Source organism: Odocoileus virginianus, chromosome 7 (assembly GCF_023699985.2).
Source record: "Odocoileus virginianus isolate 20LAN1187 ecotype Illinois chromosome 7, Ovbor_1.2, whole genome shotgun sequence".
Classification (NCBI taxonomy): Eukaryota; Metazoa; Chordata; class Mammalia; order Artiodactyla; family Cervidae; genus Odocoileus; species Odocoileus virginianus.
In genome coordinates this window covers 23,886,723-23,910,550 of record NC_069680.1, presented here as the reverse complement: position 1 = coordinate 23,910,550, position 23,828 = coordinate 23,886,723, and the positions used below count along the sequence as shown (strand labels likewise).

The window sequence follows — 23,828 nt, the reverse complement described above, 5'->3', positions numbered from 1 at the left end:
TCTAAATGGAAGTTCATATATCTGACTTGTTGATGACACATGCATGGAAGACTGGCTAAGCAAATTATCTTCAGAGAATCCTAGGGCATCCACTCAGGGCACCCATCCATGGCCAGACAGCACAAACTCTCCTAGACTCGAGGGGTTTCATTCAGTCTTTCAAAATCAGGTACTGAGGACCGACTGCATTCCTGGCCCTGTACCAAGTCAGAAGCCTCATGGTCCCTTGCCCAGTTCTATAGATGGCTGATGGAAAGGTCACCACGTGACAGAAACATAAAAGCAATATTTAAATCCGCCTTGGAAGAGGTCTGGGAAGATTTTCCAGATGAGGGAATACTGAGTTTTTATAGGGTAAGGAGGTGTTACCATAGTAAAGTTTCTTATATGAGGATATTTTTAATAGTTACACATTTAAAGCATGTTAGGAAAAAGTTATTAGTGCGCCAAACCTGTAACTTCACTGACATTACCCAAAACAAAACTAATGTAATATGTTGAAATAAAAAAATGAATCAATGTAAAGAAAAATAGTAAGTAGATAATAATACAAGTGATATACACTTTTGGTAAAAAGTCTTGAAAGTGGTAGAGGGGTGACACACACTGATGAAAGACTGAGCCAAAAAAGAGGGAAATGGATTTGGAGAAGAGAAATAGAATGCTCTGGGTAGTGGGAATGAAATCTCCTCTTGAGTATAACCAGTAACTGGCTGTGATAAGGAGGCATGTGATTAAGTCATTCAACAAGTATTTCTCAGTGGGCACCTTCTAGGAGCAGGGAGATAGGAGTGAACAGAAGAGACAAGATATCTGCCCTTGTGGAGAATACGTTCTAGATAAATACGAATGGTCACCTACCTTAATTACCAAATGAGAGGCAAAGACAATTAGGGCCGTGCGCTGTTGTAATCCTTTAACGCTGTCTCTTGGACCAGACTGTCAGCTCAAGGGCGGAATAACAAGACTTCCCATGCTCTCCGGCAGCTGTGCTGACTCTCAGCCCAGTGTTTGTCACCCACCGTCTTTCCTTTTGGCTGGCAGGAGCCCCCTCTTCTGGGGCTAGCCTCCCCCAGCCCTCCCTACTGCCTGGACTTCCCTGTTCCCTGAGGCCCTTCTTCTCCAGCGTGACAATGTCTCAGGGCTTCATCCAACTACCAGAAACCCAAAGCGAAAGGGCATTTTCACCTAGAAGATTATCCTGTCATCTGCCAGCTTTGAGGGGTGACCAAATACCACCCACAAGACACTGTGCACTCTGCTGTCCCCACTGAATTATCAGATGATGAAAACCAAAAAGGCAATTTAAAAAAGCTTTATGAGATGACCACGCTAATATTAGCTGACATTTGTGAGCATTTGCTACCTAGCCAGCACTCTGCTAAGGGGCTTCCATCCCTCCTCCGACCTCATTCTCACAGGAGCCTATGTGGTGGGCACTGCTACTACCCTGTGCAGACAAAGGGAGAAACAGACTTGGAGTAATGACGTCTCTTATCCAGGGTCACCCCAAGCAAAGCCAGGTTCACGCAGAGGCTGTGTGTCTACGAACCCAAACTCCCTAACCCATCCACAGTGACAAATGGCTAGCTTCAGGTTATTTTTATATATTCCGAACATGTCAACAAAGGAATATGCCATAAGGAACACAGGACCGGTGCCTGGCTCGAGCATGAGAGTTCAGCTCTCACACTAATAATATAAGATCCACTTCTGGGAAAAAAATTTTTTTAGAAGGAATCCCTGCTTTGGGCTTCTGAGCTACATCCTCACATTCTATGAATGGCTGTCCAGGCAGGGAGTTCTGAATCGCAGCCCAGCAAAATGTAGTGGTAAGGGCAAAGTGAAACACTAGATTCAGCCTTCAAAAATTCAGCCATTGCCTCCACACATGCTAAGATGAAATGTCAGCCTGCACCCAAAATCTATGCAGAAAATCTATGGGGGTAGTTCCGTGTGACTTCTGAGCCTCACCCAGGATTTCTAGACATGGCCTTGGAATTTTCCTTGAGTGCACACGAAGCCCACTGTATTACACAAGCGCCTGAATCACTTCAACATGTACTCAGCTATACCTGTATTTGAACTTGACTTCAGCCAGTCATGGAGAAGGAAATGGCACCCCACTCCAGTACTCTTGTCTGGAAAATCCCATGGATGGAGGAGCCTGATAGGCTACAGTCCATGAGGTCGCAAAGAGTCGGACACGACTGAGCAACTTCACTTTCACTTTCACTTCAGTCAGTCAGTCAGTTCAGTCACTCAGTCATGTCTGACTCTTCGAGACCCCATGGACTGCAGCACACCAGGCCTCCCTGTCCATCACCAACTCCCAGAGTTTACTCAAACTTATGTCCACTGAGTCGGTGATGCCATCCAACCATCTCATCCTCTGTCATCCCCTTCTCCTCCCACCTTCAATCTTTCCCAGCATCAGGGTCTTTTCCAATGAGTCAGTTCTTCGAATCAGGTGGCCAAAGGATTGGAGTTTCAGCTTCAGCATCAGTCCTTCCAATGAACACCCAGGGCTGATCTCCTTTAGGATGGACTGGTTGGATCTCCTTGCAGTCCAAGGGACTCTCAAGAGTCTTCTCCAACACCACAGTTCAAAAGCGTCAATTTTTCAGCGCTCAGCTTTCTTCATAGTCCAACTTTCACTTCCACACATGACTACTGGAAAAACCATAGCTTTGACTAGAAGGATCTTTGTGGGCAAAGTAATATCTCTGCTTTTTAATAAGCTGTCTAGGTTGGTCATAACTTTTCTTCCAAGGAGTAAGCGTCTTTTAATTTCATGGCTGCAATCACCATCTGCAATGATTTTGGAGCCTCAAAAAATAAAGTCTGTCACTGTTTCCACTCTTTCCCCATCTATTTCCCATGAAGTGATGGGACCAGATGCCATGATTTTAGTTTTCTGAATGCTGAGTTTTAAGCCAAATTTTTCACTCTCCTCTTTCACTTTCATCAAGAGGCTCTTTAGTTCTTCTTCACTTTCTGCCATAAGGGTGGTGTCATCTGCATATCTGAGGTTACTGATATGTCTCCTGGCAATCTTGATTCCAGCTTGTGCTTCATCCAGTCCAGTGTTTCTCATTATATATTCTGCATATAAGTTAAATAAGCAGGATGACAATATACATATGCTCCTTTCCCTGTTTGGAAACAGTCTGTTGTTCCATGTCCAGTTCTGACTGTTGCTTCCTGACCTGCATACAGATTGACCTAGTCCTAATTGTAAGTAAGTCTGACTAAATATAAAGCAAGCCCTGCCTGCTATATCACCTTGCTGGGCAGAAAGGCAATCTTCCCTAGAAGTCCGAATCAGACGTCTCTGTCACATCAGGGCACTGGTTAAAAAGAAAGTATTTGATGAAACAAGCAGAGCTGAACAGGGTCCCAGGTGATGCCCAGGCTGTTGGCCTAAGGAACCACACCTTGGTTAGCACAGCCCCAGAGCAGTGGCTCTCCAAGGGCAGTTTTGCCCACTGGGGACATGGAGTATCTGAGGGCATTTTTGATTGTCATGACTTGGAGGATGCGACTGGCATCCTGTGCTGCCAGACAGTCTACTATGTGCAGGACAACCCTCCCCATCAGTTACCCCACTGAAGTGCTGGGTGATAGTGCTGAAGATCAGAAACTCTGCCTAGGGCAACTAGCCTTGACCTTCATGGAGGAGGCTCTCAGTTTGAGCAAATGAAAAAAATGAATGAATGTATGATTTACAACTACAATCATTTTGTTATTGTGTTACTGAACTAACCTGGCCAGTAGACCTGGACTTCTCTTTTGAGGGAAGCATCAAAGAGACACACCCTCTATCTGCTGGACAAGACACAACCAATCTACAAACATCTGTTGAAGGTCTACTATGTGCAGTCTATTGCACTAAAAACCTGGACCCTGTTCTCAAAGACCTCATCCTCAAACAGGGACACACCTGCTTTGGGCGCTGGCCTGTGCCAGCCCTGAGCGAGCACTTCCCATACACCATCAGACGATCCTCTGGAGGGTGGTACTGACTTTATACCCATTGTACAGATGAGGAAACTGAGGCCTCAAGAGAGTAAGTAACCTGATTGAAGTCCTAGAGTGAATAAGTGACCAATTTGAACCTGTATCTGTCCAGTTCAAAACATCTAATCTCTTCTGCAGAAGATGAAATCCTATACCAATTATAACACAGTTGCTTTGTCTTAAAACTGTGGTCAGGCTACAGAAAGAACTCCTGCTGCTTGGGCAGGGCAGGAGTTAGGGGTACTCTTGGGGAGTTGGAGGATGAGAAGGCTTCGTAGGCACTACATTTGCCTGATCATCTATGGTCTCAGGAGGAAGAAAGAGGTTCCCCAGAGGGCGGAGACGTAGGGGGAGGGGCAAAGCAGGCAGAGGCCTCACCCAGCGATGAGTCTGGCCAACATCTCTCAGCCACACTGGAGTTCCTGCCTCTAATGCCTTTAATGTCTGCCTTCCCCTGGTGGCCAAGACTCTGCCTTGCAATGCAGGAGACGTGGGTTTGACCTCTGGTCAGGGAACTAAGACCCCACATGCCATGAGCAACTAAGCCCACACACCACAACTAGAGTCCGTGTGCCTCAATGAAAGATCCCACGCGCTACACTAAGATCCAGTGCAGCCAAATAAATGATTTCTTTTTAAGTCTGGACTTGCCTCTGCATTTACACATTCCTCCAATTCTTATACCAAAAGAAAAGGGATTTGGAAGAGAAAATATAAAATGCCCTTCGTGAGCCTTGTAGAGCCAGTGGCTTTTCAGGACTGCCAGGAAGAAGTAGGAAGGGGTATCACTTTCCCATTTGGGGCAGTTATAGCTGCGGAACACAAAATGCAAAGCCAGTTTCTGAAAAACAAAAACGTCTTCCCCCGCACCGCCCCCATGCAGGACCATTTCTGCAGAACAGTTTCTCTTCCCTGCAGGTCAAAGATGAACCAAAGAAGAGGTATAAACAGCAACTCAACAGGGAGTCCGGTGGCTTCTAATATAAACTTCCCATCTTCATGCAAAAACAAAACTAGACCCTGCAGTGATCATTAAGAGTGTTTTATCTCCCAAGGATTCATGGCTCAACAGTTTGTGAAGAAACCTGACACAGACTGCGGTATCCTCTGAGAGTTTCCTCAGTAAACTGCTCACAGACACACTGGGACAGAAGGAGAGATCTCAAGTTTCAGCAGAACTCTCTCCTGAGTTAACTCTAATCAGAGACTTCCCTCCCCACCAGCATCTGCACACTCCCCAAATCACAGCAAATTAGAGAATCTGTGAGCCCTTGTCCAACCAGCTTCTCACAGTGGTTTTCCTGCAATCCGACAGCAAATGCTACTGGCCACAAGCAAAGGAAAGCCAGGCCCAGCAGAGCAGAGAGGCTGCAGTTTAACTCATTTTGCAAAACAGCTGGAGCAAGCCTATGTATGCAGGGGCTTCCTTGGTGGCTCAGTGGTAAAATATTACCCTGCCTGCAGGGGACACGGGTTTGTTCCCTGGTCCGGGAAGACCCCACATGCCACGGAGAAAGTGAGTCCACGTGTCACAAGTACAGAAGCCCAGGCCCCTGCAGAGCCCATACTCTGCAAAAGAGAAGCCCCACGGTGAGAAGCCCAAGCATCACAACAGAGTCGCGTGCCGCAGCTAGAGAAGGTCCACGCAGCCCAGAAAGACTCAGAACAGCCAAAAAGAAATAAGCAAAATTATTTTCAAAAGACTGCATATGTAGCTTTCTCAGATACAACTAGAGGACAAGATTACTTTAGAATGCTGCCACCACCCCCAGAAAACCTTCTCTAACGCCAGTTCATACCAGGCCCACCTGGGGTGCATGTTGTGTAGAGGAAAGGGGATGTCTGCTCACTAGAGCGCCAGTGGGTTTGTTGGAAAGAGCGCTGGTCTCGAGGCCAGAAGAATTGTATCCAGTATGAGTCCGTGATTCCCTGACAAGTTTGTGCAGGCCATAAGGAAGTCACACATCCTCTCGAGGTCTCAAGTTTCTCATCTGTAGAATGAGGAGTCCGAAGATCCTTCTGGTCCAGATGTTTCATGGATGTAAGTATGTAAATGACTATGTAAATGCAGATGTAAATGACTATGAACGCCTGAGCCAGGCGTGGTTGGCACCTATCTCAAAGGGTGAACATCTTGCTGAGGGCCTAAGGGACTGTCTGCCCCAGACACTCTTCATAGGTGGCCCCCTGAAAGGCAGTCTGGCCTAAACTGAGACCTCAAGCCCAAGCTTGGCTTGTCCTCGTCCAAAAGTCTCACTTTCTGACAACTCCGGCTGTGCCCATTTAAATACCAGCTGCTTGGTCACCTGCCAGGAGGGGGTCTCCTTCACTAGCTACTGCACTACAGCATCTGGCAGGCAGGCAGGGCCAGACAACTTTCATCCCTGCCCCTTCCTCCAGGAGGTTTGGGATGGGCCAGCCGCTCCAAACGTCGTGCCAGACAGCCGGGCAACTTGCCCCATAAGATGCACCCTGAGCTTGCGTTCCTCTGGTGCAGCCCTGGCTGGGCTCCCCTACAGACACTCCCTCCCTGCCACAAATGTTAGGTTTCAGCCTCTTTGCAGCCAATCTTGGCAAGAGGTTAACCCCAAAGCCCTGGTTTTCTCAAGGCAGAGAACCTTTCCCCATGAGTGCCTGAAGGCTTGCATTGCATCAACAACATTGAGACACTGTGGGCCACCCTAATGAGGAGGCTACAGGCCGTGGGATGGGAGGTAGCTTTAGAAGGTAATGACACCTTCTGAAGAATCCAGGGCAGATGGAAATGAACTTCAGCAAATTTCAACTAGTCCCTGTGTCAAAGCACGAATGTTTACCAGGAACCTGCCTGAATAATAATAGCATTATTATCATTCAAAGTGAGTGAAAGTGTTAGTAGTCTCTCAGTCGTGTCTGACTCTTTGTGACCCCATGAGCTGTAGCTCACCAGGCTCCTCTGTCCATGGGAATCTCCAGGCAAGAGTACTGGAGTGGGTTGCCATGCCTTCCTCCAGGGGATGTTCCCGACCCAGGAATAGAACCTGGGTCTCCCGCATTGCCAGCAGATTCTTTACCATCTGAGTCACCAAGGAAGCCCCTTATCATAGTAATAATGAGAGTAATAAAAATTACCCCTGATATTTAAGTGCCTACTGCATGCCAAGCAGGAACTCTACTAAGCTTTTGACACATATCATTTTTTTATGTAATCTCCCTAATATCTCTCCATGATGGCACTTAATAATATACACATTTTACAGATGAGGAAACTGAGGCTTAGAGTAGCTAAGGAATTTAAGAAGAACTGAAGAGTCTAATGGCAGCGCCAGAAGTTAGACCCAGCCGTCTGCCTCCAGAGTCTCATCTGACCTGGTTTTCCAGGACAGAAAACCTCCAACTGAGAGTGAGGTGGGATTAATTATTCAGCAAGGGCTTACGGAACGCCCACTGTGCACCGGGCAGAGTATCAGGTGCTGGGTAACCAAGAGCTGCGTCTGCAAGTCTAACCTTTCCAAAGAAACAAGATCGGGACTTCTCTCAGCCAGAGGCTGAGACCCACTCTTCACGGAGATGACCACCACCATGTGTTTGAGCAAACATTCTGAGATGGAGAATTCAGGCTCATGACACCCACCTCCTGATCCAGTGTCAGAGGACACCAAGGCCCCGGGAGGAGAAGGGAGGGCCGTCTGTTGGGGAAGGCACGAAGGCAGCCGTAAGCAGACAGGAGCTGGTAAGCCACCCGACCCCTCGGGACAGAGGCTGCTGAGCACTGGGCTGGGAGTCAACAAACCACGCGCATCACTCCCCGGCAGTGTGTCTGCCCACCGACTGCCCGCCTACCAAGTCGCCCCAGCCCTCTCTCCAAGGGAGGGCTGTCCCGTGTCCCAGCTCCTCCCTATCACGGGAGGCTCTGGCTTCCCTTCCAAGCACGCAGCCTGGTGCACGCCTGCTGGAGGACCGGGCCGGCTGTGGGGGTGGATCTGCCTGCCGAGGCCCCCGCGGCCCAGGGACCTTGTCTATGGCTCTGTAGTCACACCTCCTGGCCATGGAGGGCTGGCTTGTGCAGGCTACTCTGTGTCTTGCCTCCTCTAAACCCGTTTAACCTTCCTTTAAGGCCTGGGAGACATCAGTGGCCCGCTGACCCAAGAAGCAGCTGAGGCTGGCGCAGTGACTTAATTGCCCAACACGGCCCAAGATGGGGGAGGCATTTCAACTCCAGGACCTAAGGCTTCCCTCCCTCAGCCTCACTTCTGGTCCCTCCTCCTTCGCCCTCCACGCTTACCGCTCAGGGGCCGTGCCTCCCTCCACCTACGGATGCCCCCGGCCCGAGGACTCAGCGCTGACCGCGTCCCCAGCGCGCTGCGGTCCTCTCTTGCCCAGCCCACCCACTCCAGGGCACAGACATTCCCCCTCCCCTGAGGGTTAGCTTCCCAAACACCCTCTGACCGCCTTACAAAAGCAGAAGGCATTACAAGTCTCAGTAATCAGACCTGTTCCAGTGCCTTCCCTGGAACAGAGATACACTTGTGCACCTTGGAGTCAGCAGGCTGCTAAAATAGTTAATGCTGGATGACTTCAGAGGCCTGAGAAGAAAGGGAGGCTGCGATGCAGTTAGCTGGGGGCACTGGCCCTGCACACCCCACAGGAAGCCTCTTTTCCATGCTGCTGGTTTCTAGGGACAAGATAGGGACAGATGGCAACTGGCAATCCGTTCTCTGCTGTGGACCCACGTCAGCTCCCTTCCAACCCGGAGGGGCATCCCTGTAAGTGCAGCCATTGGGGATGGGTGGGCACAGAGGGTTCTAGATTAAGTGTCTGAAGCCAGTTGATTGGATTATCTGAGCCCCCTTACCAGGCCTGGACGTGAGGTTGCACTGGCTAACCCGAGACCTCTGGCCAGCCCAGTGATGAACCTCCTTGGTTCAGGAGCCAGGGAGACACCTCCTGCTGATCCGTGTTCTCAGGCACGTGTCCCATGAATACACCCCAGTCTCCACTCTGGAGACACAGCCACCTGGCTTTCTCACTGGCAGAGCCAGGGTGGGCGGTGAGGAGGAATCCAGCGCTCACTGGACACGGCCAGGTGTCTGAGCCTTGTAAGCGCTTCACCCAGAAACTCTCAGAATCCACACTGCTGGCGGGGATGATTCATCTCTTATGTACACGAGATGAAACTACGTCTTCAGGTTGGGCTGTGCCACACAGAGTACCACATGGCTATGTCAATTTCAGTTCTAATTAATGCAAGTTGGGATCTCCCTGGCAGTCCAGTGGCTACAACTTCACCTTCCAATGCAGGGGTGAGAATCAAAACATGAAACAGAAGAAATATCGTAATGAATTCAATAAAGATTTTAAAAATTATCCACATCAAAAAGAAATCAATAAAAAATTAATCAAAGTTAAATAAAACCCACAGTTTCAGTTCTTCCAATGACCCTGAAACCATGTCATCCTGAAACTGACCCGAGGTTTTCAAGTGGCCTCATTTCAGGTGTGTAATAGCCACACGTGACTAGTGGCTGCTATACTGGATACTGGAGACACAGAACACTTGCATCATCATAGAAAGTTCCAGTGGACAGCATGTCTTAGAGTAACATCTCCAAGATTCCTTCTGGCTAATATTACTGATCAGAGATCCAAAAATGGATTTGATGTCTGAAGAACTCTCCAGAAGAGAGGTTCCGGTCCCAACTCTAACTCTCATTAGCCCGCTGATCTTGGGGAAGCCATGTCACCTGTCCCAGCACCCACTTCCTCCTCTACGGAAGGGCACAAATGGTACCCACTAAGGCTCAAGGTGAGGATGAAGTAAGATGCTGGATGTAGATGTACTTTGGCTCAGAGGGAGGGATTTACACTGAGTAGTACTTATTTTGTGTTGGGCACTCTAAATCAAGTGGCTCATTGAATCCTAGGTTCTATATGCCCCCACTTTACAGGTAAGTAAACAGGTTCATCAAAGGTGATGCCTCCAAAGTCACAGGACTAGAACTTGAGCAGGAACTTATCTGTAGACCTCAAGGCAGAAGCTGGTCTCACACCATAGAACTCAATTCTGCAATCTTCTCCCCATAGCCTAGAAGCAGGTTCAGGGTGCAGTTGCTGAGAAGAACAGCCCCCTCCCCCAGGGCAGGTCCTTGGGTCAGCTCAGCTGTCCCAGGGGGGTAGCCTGCCACCGGAGGTCAGAATCTGTCCCAGTTCTCCTGTTAGGTGCCCCCTAGCCCCCTCCCTATTCCTAGTCTCGACAAGAACGCACCCAAATTTCCTTCCAGATAGCCAGCTAGAGTCTAAAATATCCATTTCTTCAAACACAGCTGCTGAAACAAACCTGAATCCCCGTCTAACAGAGTGGCGGTAATGAGAGGTTCCAGGAAGAAAAGCGGGTCGGTCTGGACACATTCATTTCGAAAATCACCACCTTGCCCTGAAATTGGCCCGGAATTCTCAACTGGCTCTTCCCCCACTCAGATCCACATAACACAGGCCTCAGGGCAGGGGGGCCCAGAAACTCAGAAGGGCGGGAAGCCAAGGCATCGGGTCCCATCAGAGGCACCTGGAGGCAGAGAGTCAGCCCCTGGCCTCCGAGGAGGCTGCTGCCTTCAGGGCAGGTATCTCCTAAGCCAGCTTTCCACAGCGACTTGGCGTTTTTTCCAAAGGACGGGTTCACCTCTAAAAAAATCGCTTTAATTATGGAACACAAAAACTTCAGAACATAAAGGCTGAATTTTAAAAGGCCCTTTGACTTTTATAATACGATGGTTCACAATGATTGAAGCTGTTGATCATAATATAAGTCCACATCATTTGTAGAGTCGTTAGTTCTGCGGTCCCTTTGAACCATTAGCAAGCCCCTGTGAGCCAGGCAGCATTAGTGGGGCTCCCATATGACAGAGACAGACAGAAGCAGAAGCTCACCCAGACTCACATCTCACATCATCACACAGCTCACATAATCACACAGCTCACCCAGCCTCACATCCCCCATCCCTGCAGGGTCTGTCCCCATTTCAATTGGAGACCTGGGGCATTTTCTTTGTTTGCTTAATTTTTGAGATGTATTTTTGAATAAATACATTTAAAATGGGAATAATGGTTACCATTTGCATTTTACACTTACCATATATCAGGCGTTATACTAGATCGCTTTGGAAACATTGCATTTTAATCTTAATTCCAACCATAACAGGGAAGTGTTATTTTTCCCATTTTATAGATTTGGAAACTGAGGACTGAAAAGTCAAGCAGCTTCTCCAGGCATCACACAGCCAGAAAAAGTTTTCTGGGATATGAACCTTCTGTCTTACTCTATCATCTATTTGGGAAGAAAACTGCTCCAAGGGAATGAAGTGTCAGACTTGTAGCTCTGTAATAATAGCCCTGTAATAGCCCAAAACTTCTCAAAATAAAGTCTAAAATGGTCCAAGCAATGTCATATACAATCAAACCCAGAAGGATGGGGGTGGGGACGGGATGGGTCTGTTGTCCTGGCTTTCTCTGCTAGGCTTGCTAGCTTCTTTTCTTTTCCTTAATTTATATGACTATAGTCCTCTTTAAAACCTTACTCTTAAACTTGAAAACATGGTGTCACAGCTGCTAATTTTAGAAAGAAGAGGAGAGAGAAGGAAGAAGCAGGGTAGGAGGGAGGGTGGCAACCCACTCCAGCCCCGCCCTCAGGTCCAGCCAGGGCCTCTCGGGCAAGCGGCTGGCTGGACCTCTCTGGTCCCCCCATCAGCTCCTCAACCAACTGCCCCTTGTGCTTGAGCCTAGGTGGACTCAAAGACCTGAAGCATCTGGGAATGATTTAATCCTCTCAAATGCACTACTAATTGAAAATGATACCTTTCCAACCACATCCTCAAATGGAATAAAAGAGAGACCCCTTGAAATAAATATTCAGCAAAAGCCAGCCTGGTGATGTCCACAATGGATTCAGAACTACACATCTGATCATCAGTGGTGTCAAAGCAAAGTGGCAAATTCTAACAACAGACTTTCTATCCCCTGAAGACAGTTGGATGGATACAAAGTCAAAATCATTCAAGCCTCTTCTTAGAACATTCTAAAAATAAAATCTATGGGTTCGAGAATCTTCCACAGGGAGGGACCACACAACGTATATAGAAATCCACAGCCAAGCTGTCTGTCATTGCCAGTTTCTCAGAGTCGGATGTACACGTACCCCTTAGGTGGATGTGAGCAAAGCCACAGGGTACCCAAGCACATGCACCAGCAGGCCCAATCTGACTTCAAAAGGTGGGAAATAAAGCAGCAAAATATCTGTGCTCCCTGCACCTACATGGAAATGAGACTGAGTTATCAAATGATCCTGTCGCCAAGACAGAAAAGAGACACTTCTTAGGTACTGAGTCTGATTGGTGGGATCAGCTCTAACCAAGTCAAAAGAATCTCCAAATTTCAGTAGATTCAATAGAACTGAGTCACCTGATAACCAAGAGAGTAGAAAATCTGGTTTTGACTTGCTTCTTCTCATGGCAACTCAAAGCATTATTTTTATGTTGAAATACAATACAATACAAGACGCAATAAAAAAATACACATGAAGTTTTATAATAAAACACAATCTCGAAATTTTTAAACTTGAAGCAGATCGTTGTGGGCAGTAGTGGGTAAAAATTCCCTCTCCTCTGCCATGAAGACATTTTAACAGACAAAGAAGTTAGTTCCAGAAAAGAAAGACGGCCAGGCTGGAACCTCAACCCCAGGAAGATGAACACTGGCCACTCAGTTCACTGCAGGATAAAAGCCCGTCCCACAGAATTGAAAAGAGGAAACCTAACCTCTGCCTGAGCCGGAACGTACCACGATTGCATTTGATCACTTATCTTAGCCCTCACTGAAACTCAGGGAAGCAATTACAGCTGTGATCTCCCCATTCTACAGATGGGCAAACTGAGCTTAAATATGGAACCAGTAAGGGGCACAACTGGGTGTGAACCCAAACTCCACCACCACCCAGCTCCTGGTAGCATCTGCCACAGTGTGACCACACAACCTCCCCCACACCGCTGCCAAATTCACCTTCGTGTGCAGCACCTGCCGTTCCCAGGACGCACACACCCGACTTTGGCCAGACCTTCTCTGAGGCCTGCTCAGATCCACAGCGTGGCTCCCTCAGGGTGAAAGGGACCGGAGCTACTGAGCTTCCCCCCAAGGCAAAGAAGCATTCCCAGCACTGGGGTTAAATTAGGAATGAAGTTGCTGGGCTGAGAGAGGAGGGCCTTTGGGGGCCCTGTGGGAAGGCTTGGCCTTATGGATCATTCGATGACTCTGAGAGCTCTGGGAGGAGCTGGGGTGTCCCAGGCGGCAGCCACACGCCGTATGGAACTGTTGAGGGCTTGGTGTGTGACCAGTCCAAACAGAGATGTGCTGTGGTTACAAAATACACCCCAGCATGCAGAGACTTCATATGAAAACAAGAATGCAGAATACCAAGTTAATAATTTATATATTGATTGCATGTTGAAGTGAGAGTGTCAGATACTGGGTTTTGTTCCTGTTGTTTAGTTGGTAAGACATGCCTGACCCTTTTGCAACCCCAAGGACAGCAGCCTGCCAGGCTCCTCTTTCCACGGGGTTTCCTGGGCAATAATATGGAGTGGGTTGCCATTTCCTTCCTCAGGGGATCTTCCCAACCCAGGGATCGAACCCACATCTCCTGAATTGGCAGGCAAGTTCTTTACTGAGCCACCAGGGAAGTCCACATATTGTGTTACTTAAAATGTATTATTAAAATAAATTTTAATAATTTTAATTTATTTAACTTTAATTAAAATTTTCAATAATTTTAACAATTTCTATTTGTTTTGAATGCTGCTACTAGAAAATTTAAGATTATATTTGCAGCTTATGTCCTATTTCAATTGGACAGTGCTGGTCAGTACCTTCTGGAGACCTTTGATTGTTACTTAGTATAAAGTAGACTCTGTTGTGGTCCATTTGCTCAGATGTGGCTGTCCCTGTAATTGCCCTCGAGGGAGGGGAGCCAGAGGTCACCCCACCTGGAATTCTTTCTGGAAATCCTCAGCCAATGGGAGAGTAGCAGGCCTTTTTCCTAAGAACCCAAAGCACGGGAAAGGTGAGCCCTCTTCCATCCTCATTTCCTTCAAGGACCAGAGCAAAGCAAGTGATCCAAATAGAAGTGGACCATGGGGTGGGAAGATTCCCCTGGAGGAGGAAATGACAACCCACTCCAGTATTCTTGACTGAAAAATCCCATGGACAGAGGAGCCTGGTGGACTACAGTTCATGGGATCTCTAAGATCTCCTAGCCACTGGACCTAAAGAATTCCCTATATTCTTTTTCTCACACTGAGAGAGTCAATCCTTAGATAGATTGATAAGGAGTCTGGGGCCCTGAAGAGGAAGGGGTCCAGGGCCCTTGAGAAGGAGAAAGGGGTCCAGGGCTCTCAAGGAGGAGAAAAGGACAAACTTTTTTTCCTACATTCCTTAGCCTTAGTCACATAAGATGTTATTTTCTTTCGGCCCAGAGCTAATGATTACACAATAAAACAAAAGATGTAGGTTGTGGGAATGGGTATGGTTAAGACCTTTCTATTGTTAGTTCTAATCTTGTTAATTTAAAAGTTATGCTGAGGGAGTGGATCTGGTAAAAGCATTTAAGGCTTTGATGAAGACAAGCGAGTGGGGCACTCTTCATCCCCCTCATGATGTCTATGTCAGAAACTTTCTCTGTCCCTTTTTAGACTTTATAAAACTCTGCTACACAAAAGCTCTTGAGTGATCAAGCCTGGTCCCTGGTCCCAAAGCTAAATCTTCTTCGGAGATCACGAATCTGACATTGCTCACCATAAGCTATCAACACTAAATCTTCAACATCTGAGATGCGTTTTCCCCTCACAGCACATCTCCGGACACATGTGACCAGGGCTGCCAAAATGAACACCACAACTCCAGAATCTGAAAGTCTATCACCCAACAAATCCTCAACCAGAGCAAAGTGCACAGAACACCCATTATATTAAGGTCAATATCTACTGCTCTGTAAACTATGATAAGTCATGCACTTTGAGCCACTAAGATTTATGTCTGCAGAGAGTTCTGATGGCAGCAGGAAAAAAGAACTCTGAGAATTTAAACAGAAAAAAACAAAAAAAACAACAGTGGATGAAACTACCCTAACATAATGTGTTTGTGCATACACTAACATCATAAATACCTGTAATCATTAGGTGGTGGGGCTGTGGATTTTTTTCTTTTTCCTTATACTTTTTTCTACATCTTACACATATCTAATGTTAATTTAGAAATTATAATTTTTAAATTAAAAGTGATTAAAACATCGAGTCATGAAATATTTATTGAATTACTATATGCCTGGTCCTAAGACCTTCTTGTTCCCCAGGAAGGTTGATAAAACATCCGGGGACTGAAGAAAGAGCTAATATATAGCATTTGTGGGGAGAGGAAGGGGAGGATTTTTCGAGTTAGACATCTTTTCCTACACTTTTACTGGGAATGTCAAAAATACATATGAGCAAGGGCTGTGGGGAATTTTGTGCTAAGTCAGCAGCAGAGACAAGTGTCCAGTGCAGATTAAACTTGCATCTGTCTTGGCAACAGGGCTTGCCACCCTGTTGGCCCAGAGTTATGAGAGTTGCCCTCTTTCGGAAGGCAAGGCAGTTGGGTGGAAGTGCTCAGACTCGAAAAACAGGTGATCATGCATTCTTTTGGCGTGTGCAAAATATGCATTAAATCATTTACAAAATGCCTGCAGCTGTTTGGTAGGATACTCTGGGCTAGCCACAGGTACTAATTTAAAATCCAACCCCGCCTTGCTCACATGACCATGTGCCTGCGTGTGCGCGCGCGCGCACGCACACACACACACACACACACACACACACACACACACACACACACACACACACACACAGCTCTGGAGGAGCCAAAGAGCTAAGGATGCTGCAAAGCTTGTTCAGAATGTGTCTGAACCTCCCTCTTCCCTGAAGGATGCCATTTCCCAGCAGCAGCTCGTGCCCAGCCACGGGTGGCGTTTCACTCGGGGAAGAACAGGCAGGTACACTGCAAAGTGTGAAGGTGTGGGATTCCTTGTTGCATCTGTCATTTGTCCTCCTCCCGAGATCTCTAGGGGGCATGACTGCTGTTGGTGATTAGACATTCCTGCTGAAGATTAAATCAGACTTGAATCTGTTTACGTCAAAAGGTAATGAACTAGATTAGGAGGTGTCAGGGTCAGAGAGTTGGGAGATATGGGCCGTGCTGTCTAAGGGGTGAAGGGTTTCTTGGAGGGGATGACAATGTTCTAAAATTGAATACAGAGTTGAGAATTGCACAACTTTGTGATTATATTAAAAGCCACTGACTTGTATACCTTAAATAAGCAAATGAGATGGTATGTGAATTACATCTCAATAAAGATGTTAAGAAAAACAAAGATAAGCTCAGATGTGAAAACAACTCCTTTATACAAGCAATGAAGATCACAGTTATCTCAGGCACTGTATAAAGAATCGGAACGGCTAGGTGCGTCTTTCTTAGATTAAGATGCATACATTAGCAGTACTATCCTTTGCAAAACATCCAGCATGTCTCTCCCAAAGGAAGGCAGGGTTCTCCAAAGGCTGATCCCTTTTCACTGACCTTTCTGCTCCAACCGCACTGCTGGCATCATCTGAAATAACCTTGTCCGTGATGTCTGGAGCATCCTTCTCAGGAACCAAAGGTAACGTGGATGGGCCAGCCTTGGGGCTCTTTCTGGGATAATGTAAAGAAAGCAATACATCTTAGAAAGGGCATTTCTCTCCATGTCCTATTGAAAAGCCCATTTCCCAGTTTAAGCTTTAAGTGGCTACTTCGTGAAAATCTCTAGAAAAAAAAAATTAGCTTCAGGCAGTGAAAGGCTTTGAGATGCTCTGGGATCGTTTAGGCCTGTCTGCATAAATAAATCCAGATTCAAAAGCAAATGTATCTGGACACCAGAAAAACAGTCTGACTGACCATAACCTATGACCCCATAGTGCACTGCTGGCCTGTAAACATTTCACGCTTTACAGTTTCAGTTAGAAGAATTAAAGAATACAAGGAAAGGAAAAAAGATGTGTTAAACAGACAAGTCCCACACCTCTGAACCATTTCTCACGTTTTCAGACTCTCAGCACATCCAGAGATTGTAAGCAGGGAAATTTAAACAATTAGATACGGAAAAATGTAGCTTCTTTAAAGCCACTCATCACTTTGACTTTTAAAAATGGGAATCACTTTTACGGCTGACCCCGCATTAGTGTGTGAATTTATTCTAAGTACCTCTCAGCGTCCAGTGCTTCTGGATCCAGGTTTTGCTGCTTCGGGTCCCGAGTTTCATCAGGTTCTGGGGGTGAGGAGACACCCATCTTCCCATCTTCCGCAAAAGCAGGGAGCTCAGGCCTGGGTTGCTCCTCGGCCTGTGGGGGCCCAGCTGGGCGGCCCCCATCTGGGGCGACTTCTGCATCCATCCTCAGAGCCCCTTCTGAGCAGCCTGGGTACCCAGGGCTTCCTGGCACAGCCGAGGCAGCAGCCACACCGGAGAATATTCTCGTAGTACCTGTTTCAGGCAGGTCCTCAGACACATGTGCCCCAGTCCCAGCTGTGCTCAAAGTGACGTCACCCTCTGCTTCCCCAGCAGCTCCGGCTTCCAAGCCGGGCTCCAGCGGATTCTCTGCCACTTCCCCAGCTGGGGGATCTGAGGCGCCCTGGGTGCTCAGGGCATCTTGTGTTTCCGAGACGCCAGCTGCACCTACACGCCCCCTCTCACCCCCAAGCAGGTTTGGGGTGCAGGGCTCACTGACGGCCTCGGGCAGAGGTGGGACGTCCCTGTGGGGAGATGCTCCCTGGGCAGAGGTGGATCCTGGCATGTCACCCAGAGCCGCTGGGTAAGAAGAGCCCCGGGCACCATCTTCTCTGGGTTGACTGTCCCGGCGGGCTGTTTCCTGGCACTGTTTTCCAGAAGGAATCCTGTCATCTGGACCTGAATCCCCTTCTCCATGGCTCTGGGAAGCCACCTGCAAGTCAGCCCCGGAAATCTTTGGAGATGCTGCTTGTGAAGACAGACCCGAAGCTGATTCCTGCGGGCCATCTGCCTGCTGTGAATGGGCCGGGACTCCTCCAGGTCCCGGCCACCAGCCTTCCCCGGCCCCCTCGGGTTTCTCGCTGTCCGCCAGCATCTGCAGGGCCTCGCTCATTTCCTTCCCGACACTGGCGCCCAGCAGGTTGTGCTCTGTGGCCAGCCAGGCCAGCCCCGGCAGCTTTCCTGGAGCTGGATCCTGGGGACCCAGACGAGAAATCTCAGCCTCCACAGTCAGCTCTTGCTTCTTCCCCTTCGAGTCCACCCAGAGACCAGCGGGAAGGGTGGGGAGAGGGGCGATGGCCACTCCTTGAGTTGCATCTGGAAGCTTCTCTGGGCTTGGCACCGTGAGGCCCTTCTCCATCACCCTCTTCCCGGCTCCCACCTTTTCTCCCTTTGTGCTCTGGGGCCGATCGGTGGTCAGGGCTCCAAGCACAGACTTCTCGAAGATCTTGGTGATGTGCTCCCTGAAATCAGGCAACCCAGCGAGCATCCCGGTCTGCCTGCAGCTGGCGTCTACACCAGCTGATGCTCCCCGCCTGGGATCCTTGGAAGGCTCTAGCATCCTCTCCCCGCTGCCCTCAGTCTCTCTTGCTGCTTCCCCTGCCTTGCTCTCCTCACTGACAGGGCATGCTGGAATTTCACCGGGCTCAGAACTTGCACCAGGAGCTCCTGACCACTTCTCCTCCTCTGTGGTCTGCTTACCCTTGACCAGAAATGGCATCCTGTCCAGGTAGGGCACGGAGTCCACAGGACCCTCTGATGTCCCGGCTTTGGGGCTTCTGGGGCTGGCTGGCCCTGCAGAGATTCCCTCACCTGCAGCTCCTGCTTGCGAGAGGGAGGACTCAGCAGAGCCCTCCGTGGAGGAGGCCTTTTCCGAGGCAAGCAGGGGCTCCCGAGTGGAACAAGGGCTTTCACCAGGGGCTCCAGGGCCTTGGGGTGAGACAGCTATCACGACACTGTCTTCCAGCCCTTTCCTGGCAGCACCCTCGATGTGCAGGTAAGGAGTGCCAGGGGCAGCCTCCTCCGGGGGTCCAGACGGCAGGAGCCTCTTTGAGTCAGGGACAACCTGCGCTGCAGAAAGATCCACCAGGCTCCTGGGACTTCCAGCCAGGTCCCTAGCTACAGGCCAGACATCCTGGCAGTTGGCCGAGAGCTGCTCACCTGTAGCAGGGGTAGAGGCTTCCTCCCCAGGGGAGGGGCGCTGCTCTATTTGGAGGGAGCCTGGCTCCCCCAGAGCCTGCCACATCCCCAGGGCTCCTCCGTCCGCCTTCCCACAAGTCTCAGCACCATCCGCACCTTGATCCTTGGCTGATGGGAAAATCCCAGAAAGCTCCGGGACCTCTGCATCCGAGGCAGTGAGGTGCTCCATTTCCTTCTGTGGGACCAACCCCGGTTGCTGCCCGCCCTCCTGGGTTTCTTCACCTGCGTCTCTCACTGGGGCATCCTGGGTGGGTGTGGCTCGGGGGCTGGTAGGTGCTGGAACCGGCCGGCAGTGAGCTGCCTCTGGGAGAGCTACTGAGTCAGGCCGACAAGGCGGGGCCCCCACAGTGTTTCCACTTGCCTTCTCTGTCTTGCCCAAGTCCTGGAGCTGGGGCCAAGCGTCAGCTGCTCCTGAAATGCCTGCATCCTCAAGACATGCTTCTTCATGCTGGCTGCCGGCATTCAGCCCATCAACCAGCTCCTGTTGGGACTCGTGTGGCCCCTGCCCAGTACAGCTATGTTCCTTTCTATTCAAGCTACCTGCAAGAGAAGGGTCTTGGAAGGTGTCCACTGCAGGAGATGAGCTCCTGGACAGCTGACTGCCGCTGCATTCTCCGTCTTGCCCCTTCTTCCCGAGTGCAGGCAACTCAGGCCTCATGGGTGCTGACAACTGCGACTTCTCAGTTGTAGGATTCTCCAGAACTGTGTCCCCAGGAGGTGAACTCGGAGCATCAGACAGACTGCCTTTGCGAAGTTCACTTTGAAGTTCTGTTTCAGAAGCCCGTTCTTTTCCTCCATGAGTGGATAAGCTCACATCTTCCCGAGGTTCCACGGGTATGTGGATTTGAGGAGAATCTGCGCCCAGGATATTAAAATCCAAATCACCTGGATAAGTCTCTTCCTTGCTTTCGCACTGTTGGGATGTCTCCCTGAGCATACCGAACACCGATGCTTCTGGGTGTGTCTGGGATATCTGGAGATGGTTCTCAGGACACAGTAAGGGCCTCTCGGATGCAATCACTTCTATGCTGCTGTCCCCCGGGTGGGATACGTTTCCCTGCCGATCTTGCTCCAGGCTGAGTGTTGTGAGCCCACAGTCCACTGCCCGGTTCTCTTCCTCAGGGGGAGGGGGCCCATCAGCGTGGACTTCCTGTCCAGCTGTGTCACGCCCCAGCCCATGGGGGTGAGGGGGTGTCAGCGAGCCCTCCCCCGCCCCACGGCCGGGCCTCTGTGCGGATGGGTGGCTCCCTGACTTTATTTCAGGCATGCGCTCCACCTCCTGGGCTTTGGGGACGACCTCTGGAGCAGGAGCCAACAGGAAATCCAATTTCTCAGATTCTAAAGCAGGAAGAGAATCCATTCTTCCCAGTCCCTCCACGTCCTGAAGGGTGTCGGGACATTTGGTCTGCCGTCCCGGCCCCGCCCAGACGGCTCCCTGGGGAAGAACATGTTCCCCAGCTCCTTCTGGTCCAGAGAGTGGGCCAGGATGCTGTTCAGGGAGCTTTTGCAGTGAGCCTGATGCGTGGACCACTTGGGATTCTCCCATCATTCCACGGGCCACCACGTTCCAAGCTGCATCTTCTGAGGGAGGGTTGGACCTGTCCGCATGCCCAGGGATCTCCTCTCCGAGTGGCTGTGCTAGGACTGTGTTTGGAAGGCCTGTGCTCTCATCTCCAGGCAGCTGTGAAACCTCGGCCTTGTCCACCTCTGGATCAGGCTTGCAGCCCCAGGCCTCGGGTTGCTCTGCCTGTAGATTCCCAGGATCTGCACCATCAAGGGGCCCTGGGGCTGCTCCCTGTCCTCTAGGATCAGCCCCAGAGTCTCTGCTTTCCTTCTCAGTCACAGCTGGGTCTTCAGGGGCCTTGCCTTCATCCTTCAGCCCTAGTGACCTGCTGGCACTCTCATCTGATGCGCTGGGAGTGGGGAGAGCTGGAACCTTTGGTTGGACTTCATGGCTTAGCTCCCTATTCCTGAGCTCTGCCCTTTCCTCCAGGGAGGCAGGAGCAGGAATCTCTCTGGGGCCTCCTTCCCAACCCTCTCCTTCTCCTCTGAGGTCTGATGCTTGCTTCTCCGGTTCTAACAACCCTGCTTCTACCCTCTCTGTAGCCAGATCTGTGAGAACAGGCATCTCGGCCACGGAAACTATCTCCCTGGCTTGTTCTGCAGCCACGCAGGCCAGAGCAGCTGGCAGGGAGGGGAGGCTTGAAGCTGGACCCGCATCCTTGGTTGCGGCATGTGGGGCAGGCTCAGGGCTCATGAACAAAACTCCCTCCGGCTGGTCAGCTGTCGCTGCCCAGGTGACTTGACCGGGCTCAACATCTTGGCTCCTGGTCTGCAAGTGACCCTGAGCATCAAGGGCACCCAGAGTCTCCTCCCAAGAGCCCTTGTCCCCTGGCGCCAGGGCAGGACCCGGAGAATTCCAGGGCAGCTCTGCAGGCGGGAGCGCTCCCATCGGCTGCTGGCAGCTTTCCTGGGAATCGGCCTTCCCTTCAGCTTCGTGGGCGGCCCCTGAACTGGTCCCAGTGGGAGGGCAGGGCCCGAGGAATCCCGCGTCATCATCGGTAAAATCCTGAGGAGGCCCCTCCACTGGGCATTCGGGGGCTAGCTCTTGGGAGGTTGAGGTCATGGGTTTTACGGGAGGCTCCTCCAGGCCGGCTGAGCCCTCTTGGCCTAGTTGGGCAGCAGGAGCCTTGGGGGCTCCCTGCTGGGACTCTGGCCACGGAAAGCCTGCTGCAGCCTCTTGCCCTTGGGAGTTGAAATCACCAGGCTGGGCATCCTCTCCACAGAGTTGCAACTTCATCGGCTCTGGAGAAGCAGTTGGTGGAATTCCTGCCAACTCATCAGTGGAGCTGGAGGAAGACAGTCTCTGCCCTTCTTCGTCCTTCGAACCTGTCTCTCCTCCGGCACTGGGGATGACAAAAACCACCTTGTGCTGAGTTGAGTTGTCGTCCTGAGGGACAGGGGCTGCCGGGGCCTCTCCCGGGCCATTTGGAGAAGGTTCCCTCTGAGGGTGTTGAACCAGGGGCCAACCTTCATGTTCCCCTTCTGGGCTCGCCAAGCAACCTTCTGGGGAGCCCTCGGCAAAGCGCATGGAGGAAGAGGGACTCTCCCGTTCCTGGGGCGCCGGTGCACTGGGACGTGGAGAATCTTCTGGGCCCCTGGCTGCCTGTGGGTGCTCTCTCGGCTCAGTCACCTCCGGGGACACGAGGCAGGGGTCTGGGCTGGCAGCACCCTCAGAAGCAGAGCTGGAACCTCCGTGCCAGACGCTGCCAACAGTGAAAACATTTAACGTTTCATCAGTTCTCATGGAGGGTAAGGAGAGAGCACAGCACAGGCAGAATCACCCCGCCCCTCTCCCACCAAAGCACGTAACACACCACCCGCATGCGGCTCATCCTCCCCATGGAGAGAGCCCACTCCCCATCCTACCGCACCCATAACCATGACTTTCTCCAAAAATCAATTCAGAGAATCTCAAACATTCAGTCTGAGGTTTTCCATGTAGGTCAGTAGTGAATAGGGAAATTAAATAGCAAAGAGATCAAACCAGTCCATCCTAAAGGAAATCAATCCTGAATATTCATTGGAAGGACTGATACTAAAGCTGAAGCTCCAATACTTAGGCCACCTGATGCAAAGAGCCAACTCACTGGAAAAGACCCTGATGCTGGGAAAGATTGAAGGCAGGAGGAGAAGGGGATGACAGAGGATGAGATGGTTGGATGGCATCACCAACTCAATGGACAGGAGTTTCAGCAAAGTCTGGGAGATAGTGATGGACAGGGAAGCCTGCCTGACATGCTGTGAGGTCACAAAGAGTTGGGTGTGACTTAGTGACTCAACAAAAACAATTATGGACTGAGCTGTGTCCCCCTGAAAGTCCATATTGAAGTCCTAATCCATAATGTGACTGAGTATGTGGACACAGGGCCTTTAAGGAGGTGATTAGATTTAAGTGAGGTCATAAGAGTGGGGTGCTAACCCAGGAGAACTTACGTCCCTGTGAGAAGAAGGGGGACACCAGGAGTTACTCATACAGACAGAGGCCCTAGCAGACACAGCAGGAAGGTGCCATCTGCAAACCAAGAGGAAAGGTCTCAACAGAAGCCACCTCTGCCAGCACCTGACCTTGGCATTCCAGCCTCTGGAACTGTGAAGAAACAAAATTCTGTTGTTGAAGCTTCCCAGTCTGTGGGATTCTCTTATGGCACTGTGAACAAACTACTGCAATGGGTATACTGGATATCATTTTACTATCCTTTCAACATTTTTAAGGCTTCAAATTTTCCAAAATGAAAAGTTGGGAAAATACTAATGGATGAAATTTATTCAACATCAGTGCTTTACATGGATTATCTCTCATTTAACCCTACCAATAGCCTTGCAAGGTGGATATTACTATTGCCATTTTGCAGAGAAGAACCCTGAGAACAGAGGAATTAAGCTTGAATCTGACAGACCATGATCATCTTATTCATTCTATGCCTCCAAAAGCAAAAACTTTTAAGGAGGGAGA

At 49.9% G+C, this 23,828-nt stretch overlaps 1 protein-coding gene across 13 annotated transcripts in view; it reads right to left on the bottom strand.

Moving 5' to 3' along the window:
* Positions 1-23,828, bottom strand: part of TACC2 (transforming acidic coiled-coil containing protein 2) — a 227,728-nt gene that overhangs the window by 137,600 nt on the left and 66,300 nt on the right. For all 13 annotated transcript variants that reach the window (XM_070470314.1, XM_070470321.1, XM_070470316.1 and 10 more), the window contains 2 exons: positions 17,314-22,578; positions 16,651-16,764 (listed from right to left, as the gene is read on the bottom strand). In XM_070470314.1, coding sequence (XP_070326415.1) covers positions 16,651-16,764; positions 17,314-22,578 — 5,379 coding nt within the window. The remainder of the gene's footprint in view (positions 1-16,650; positions 16,765-17,313; positions 22,579-23,828) is intronic.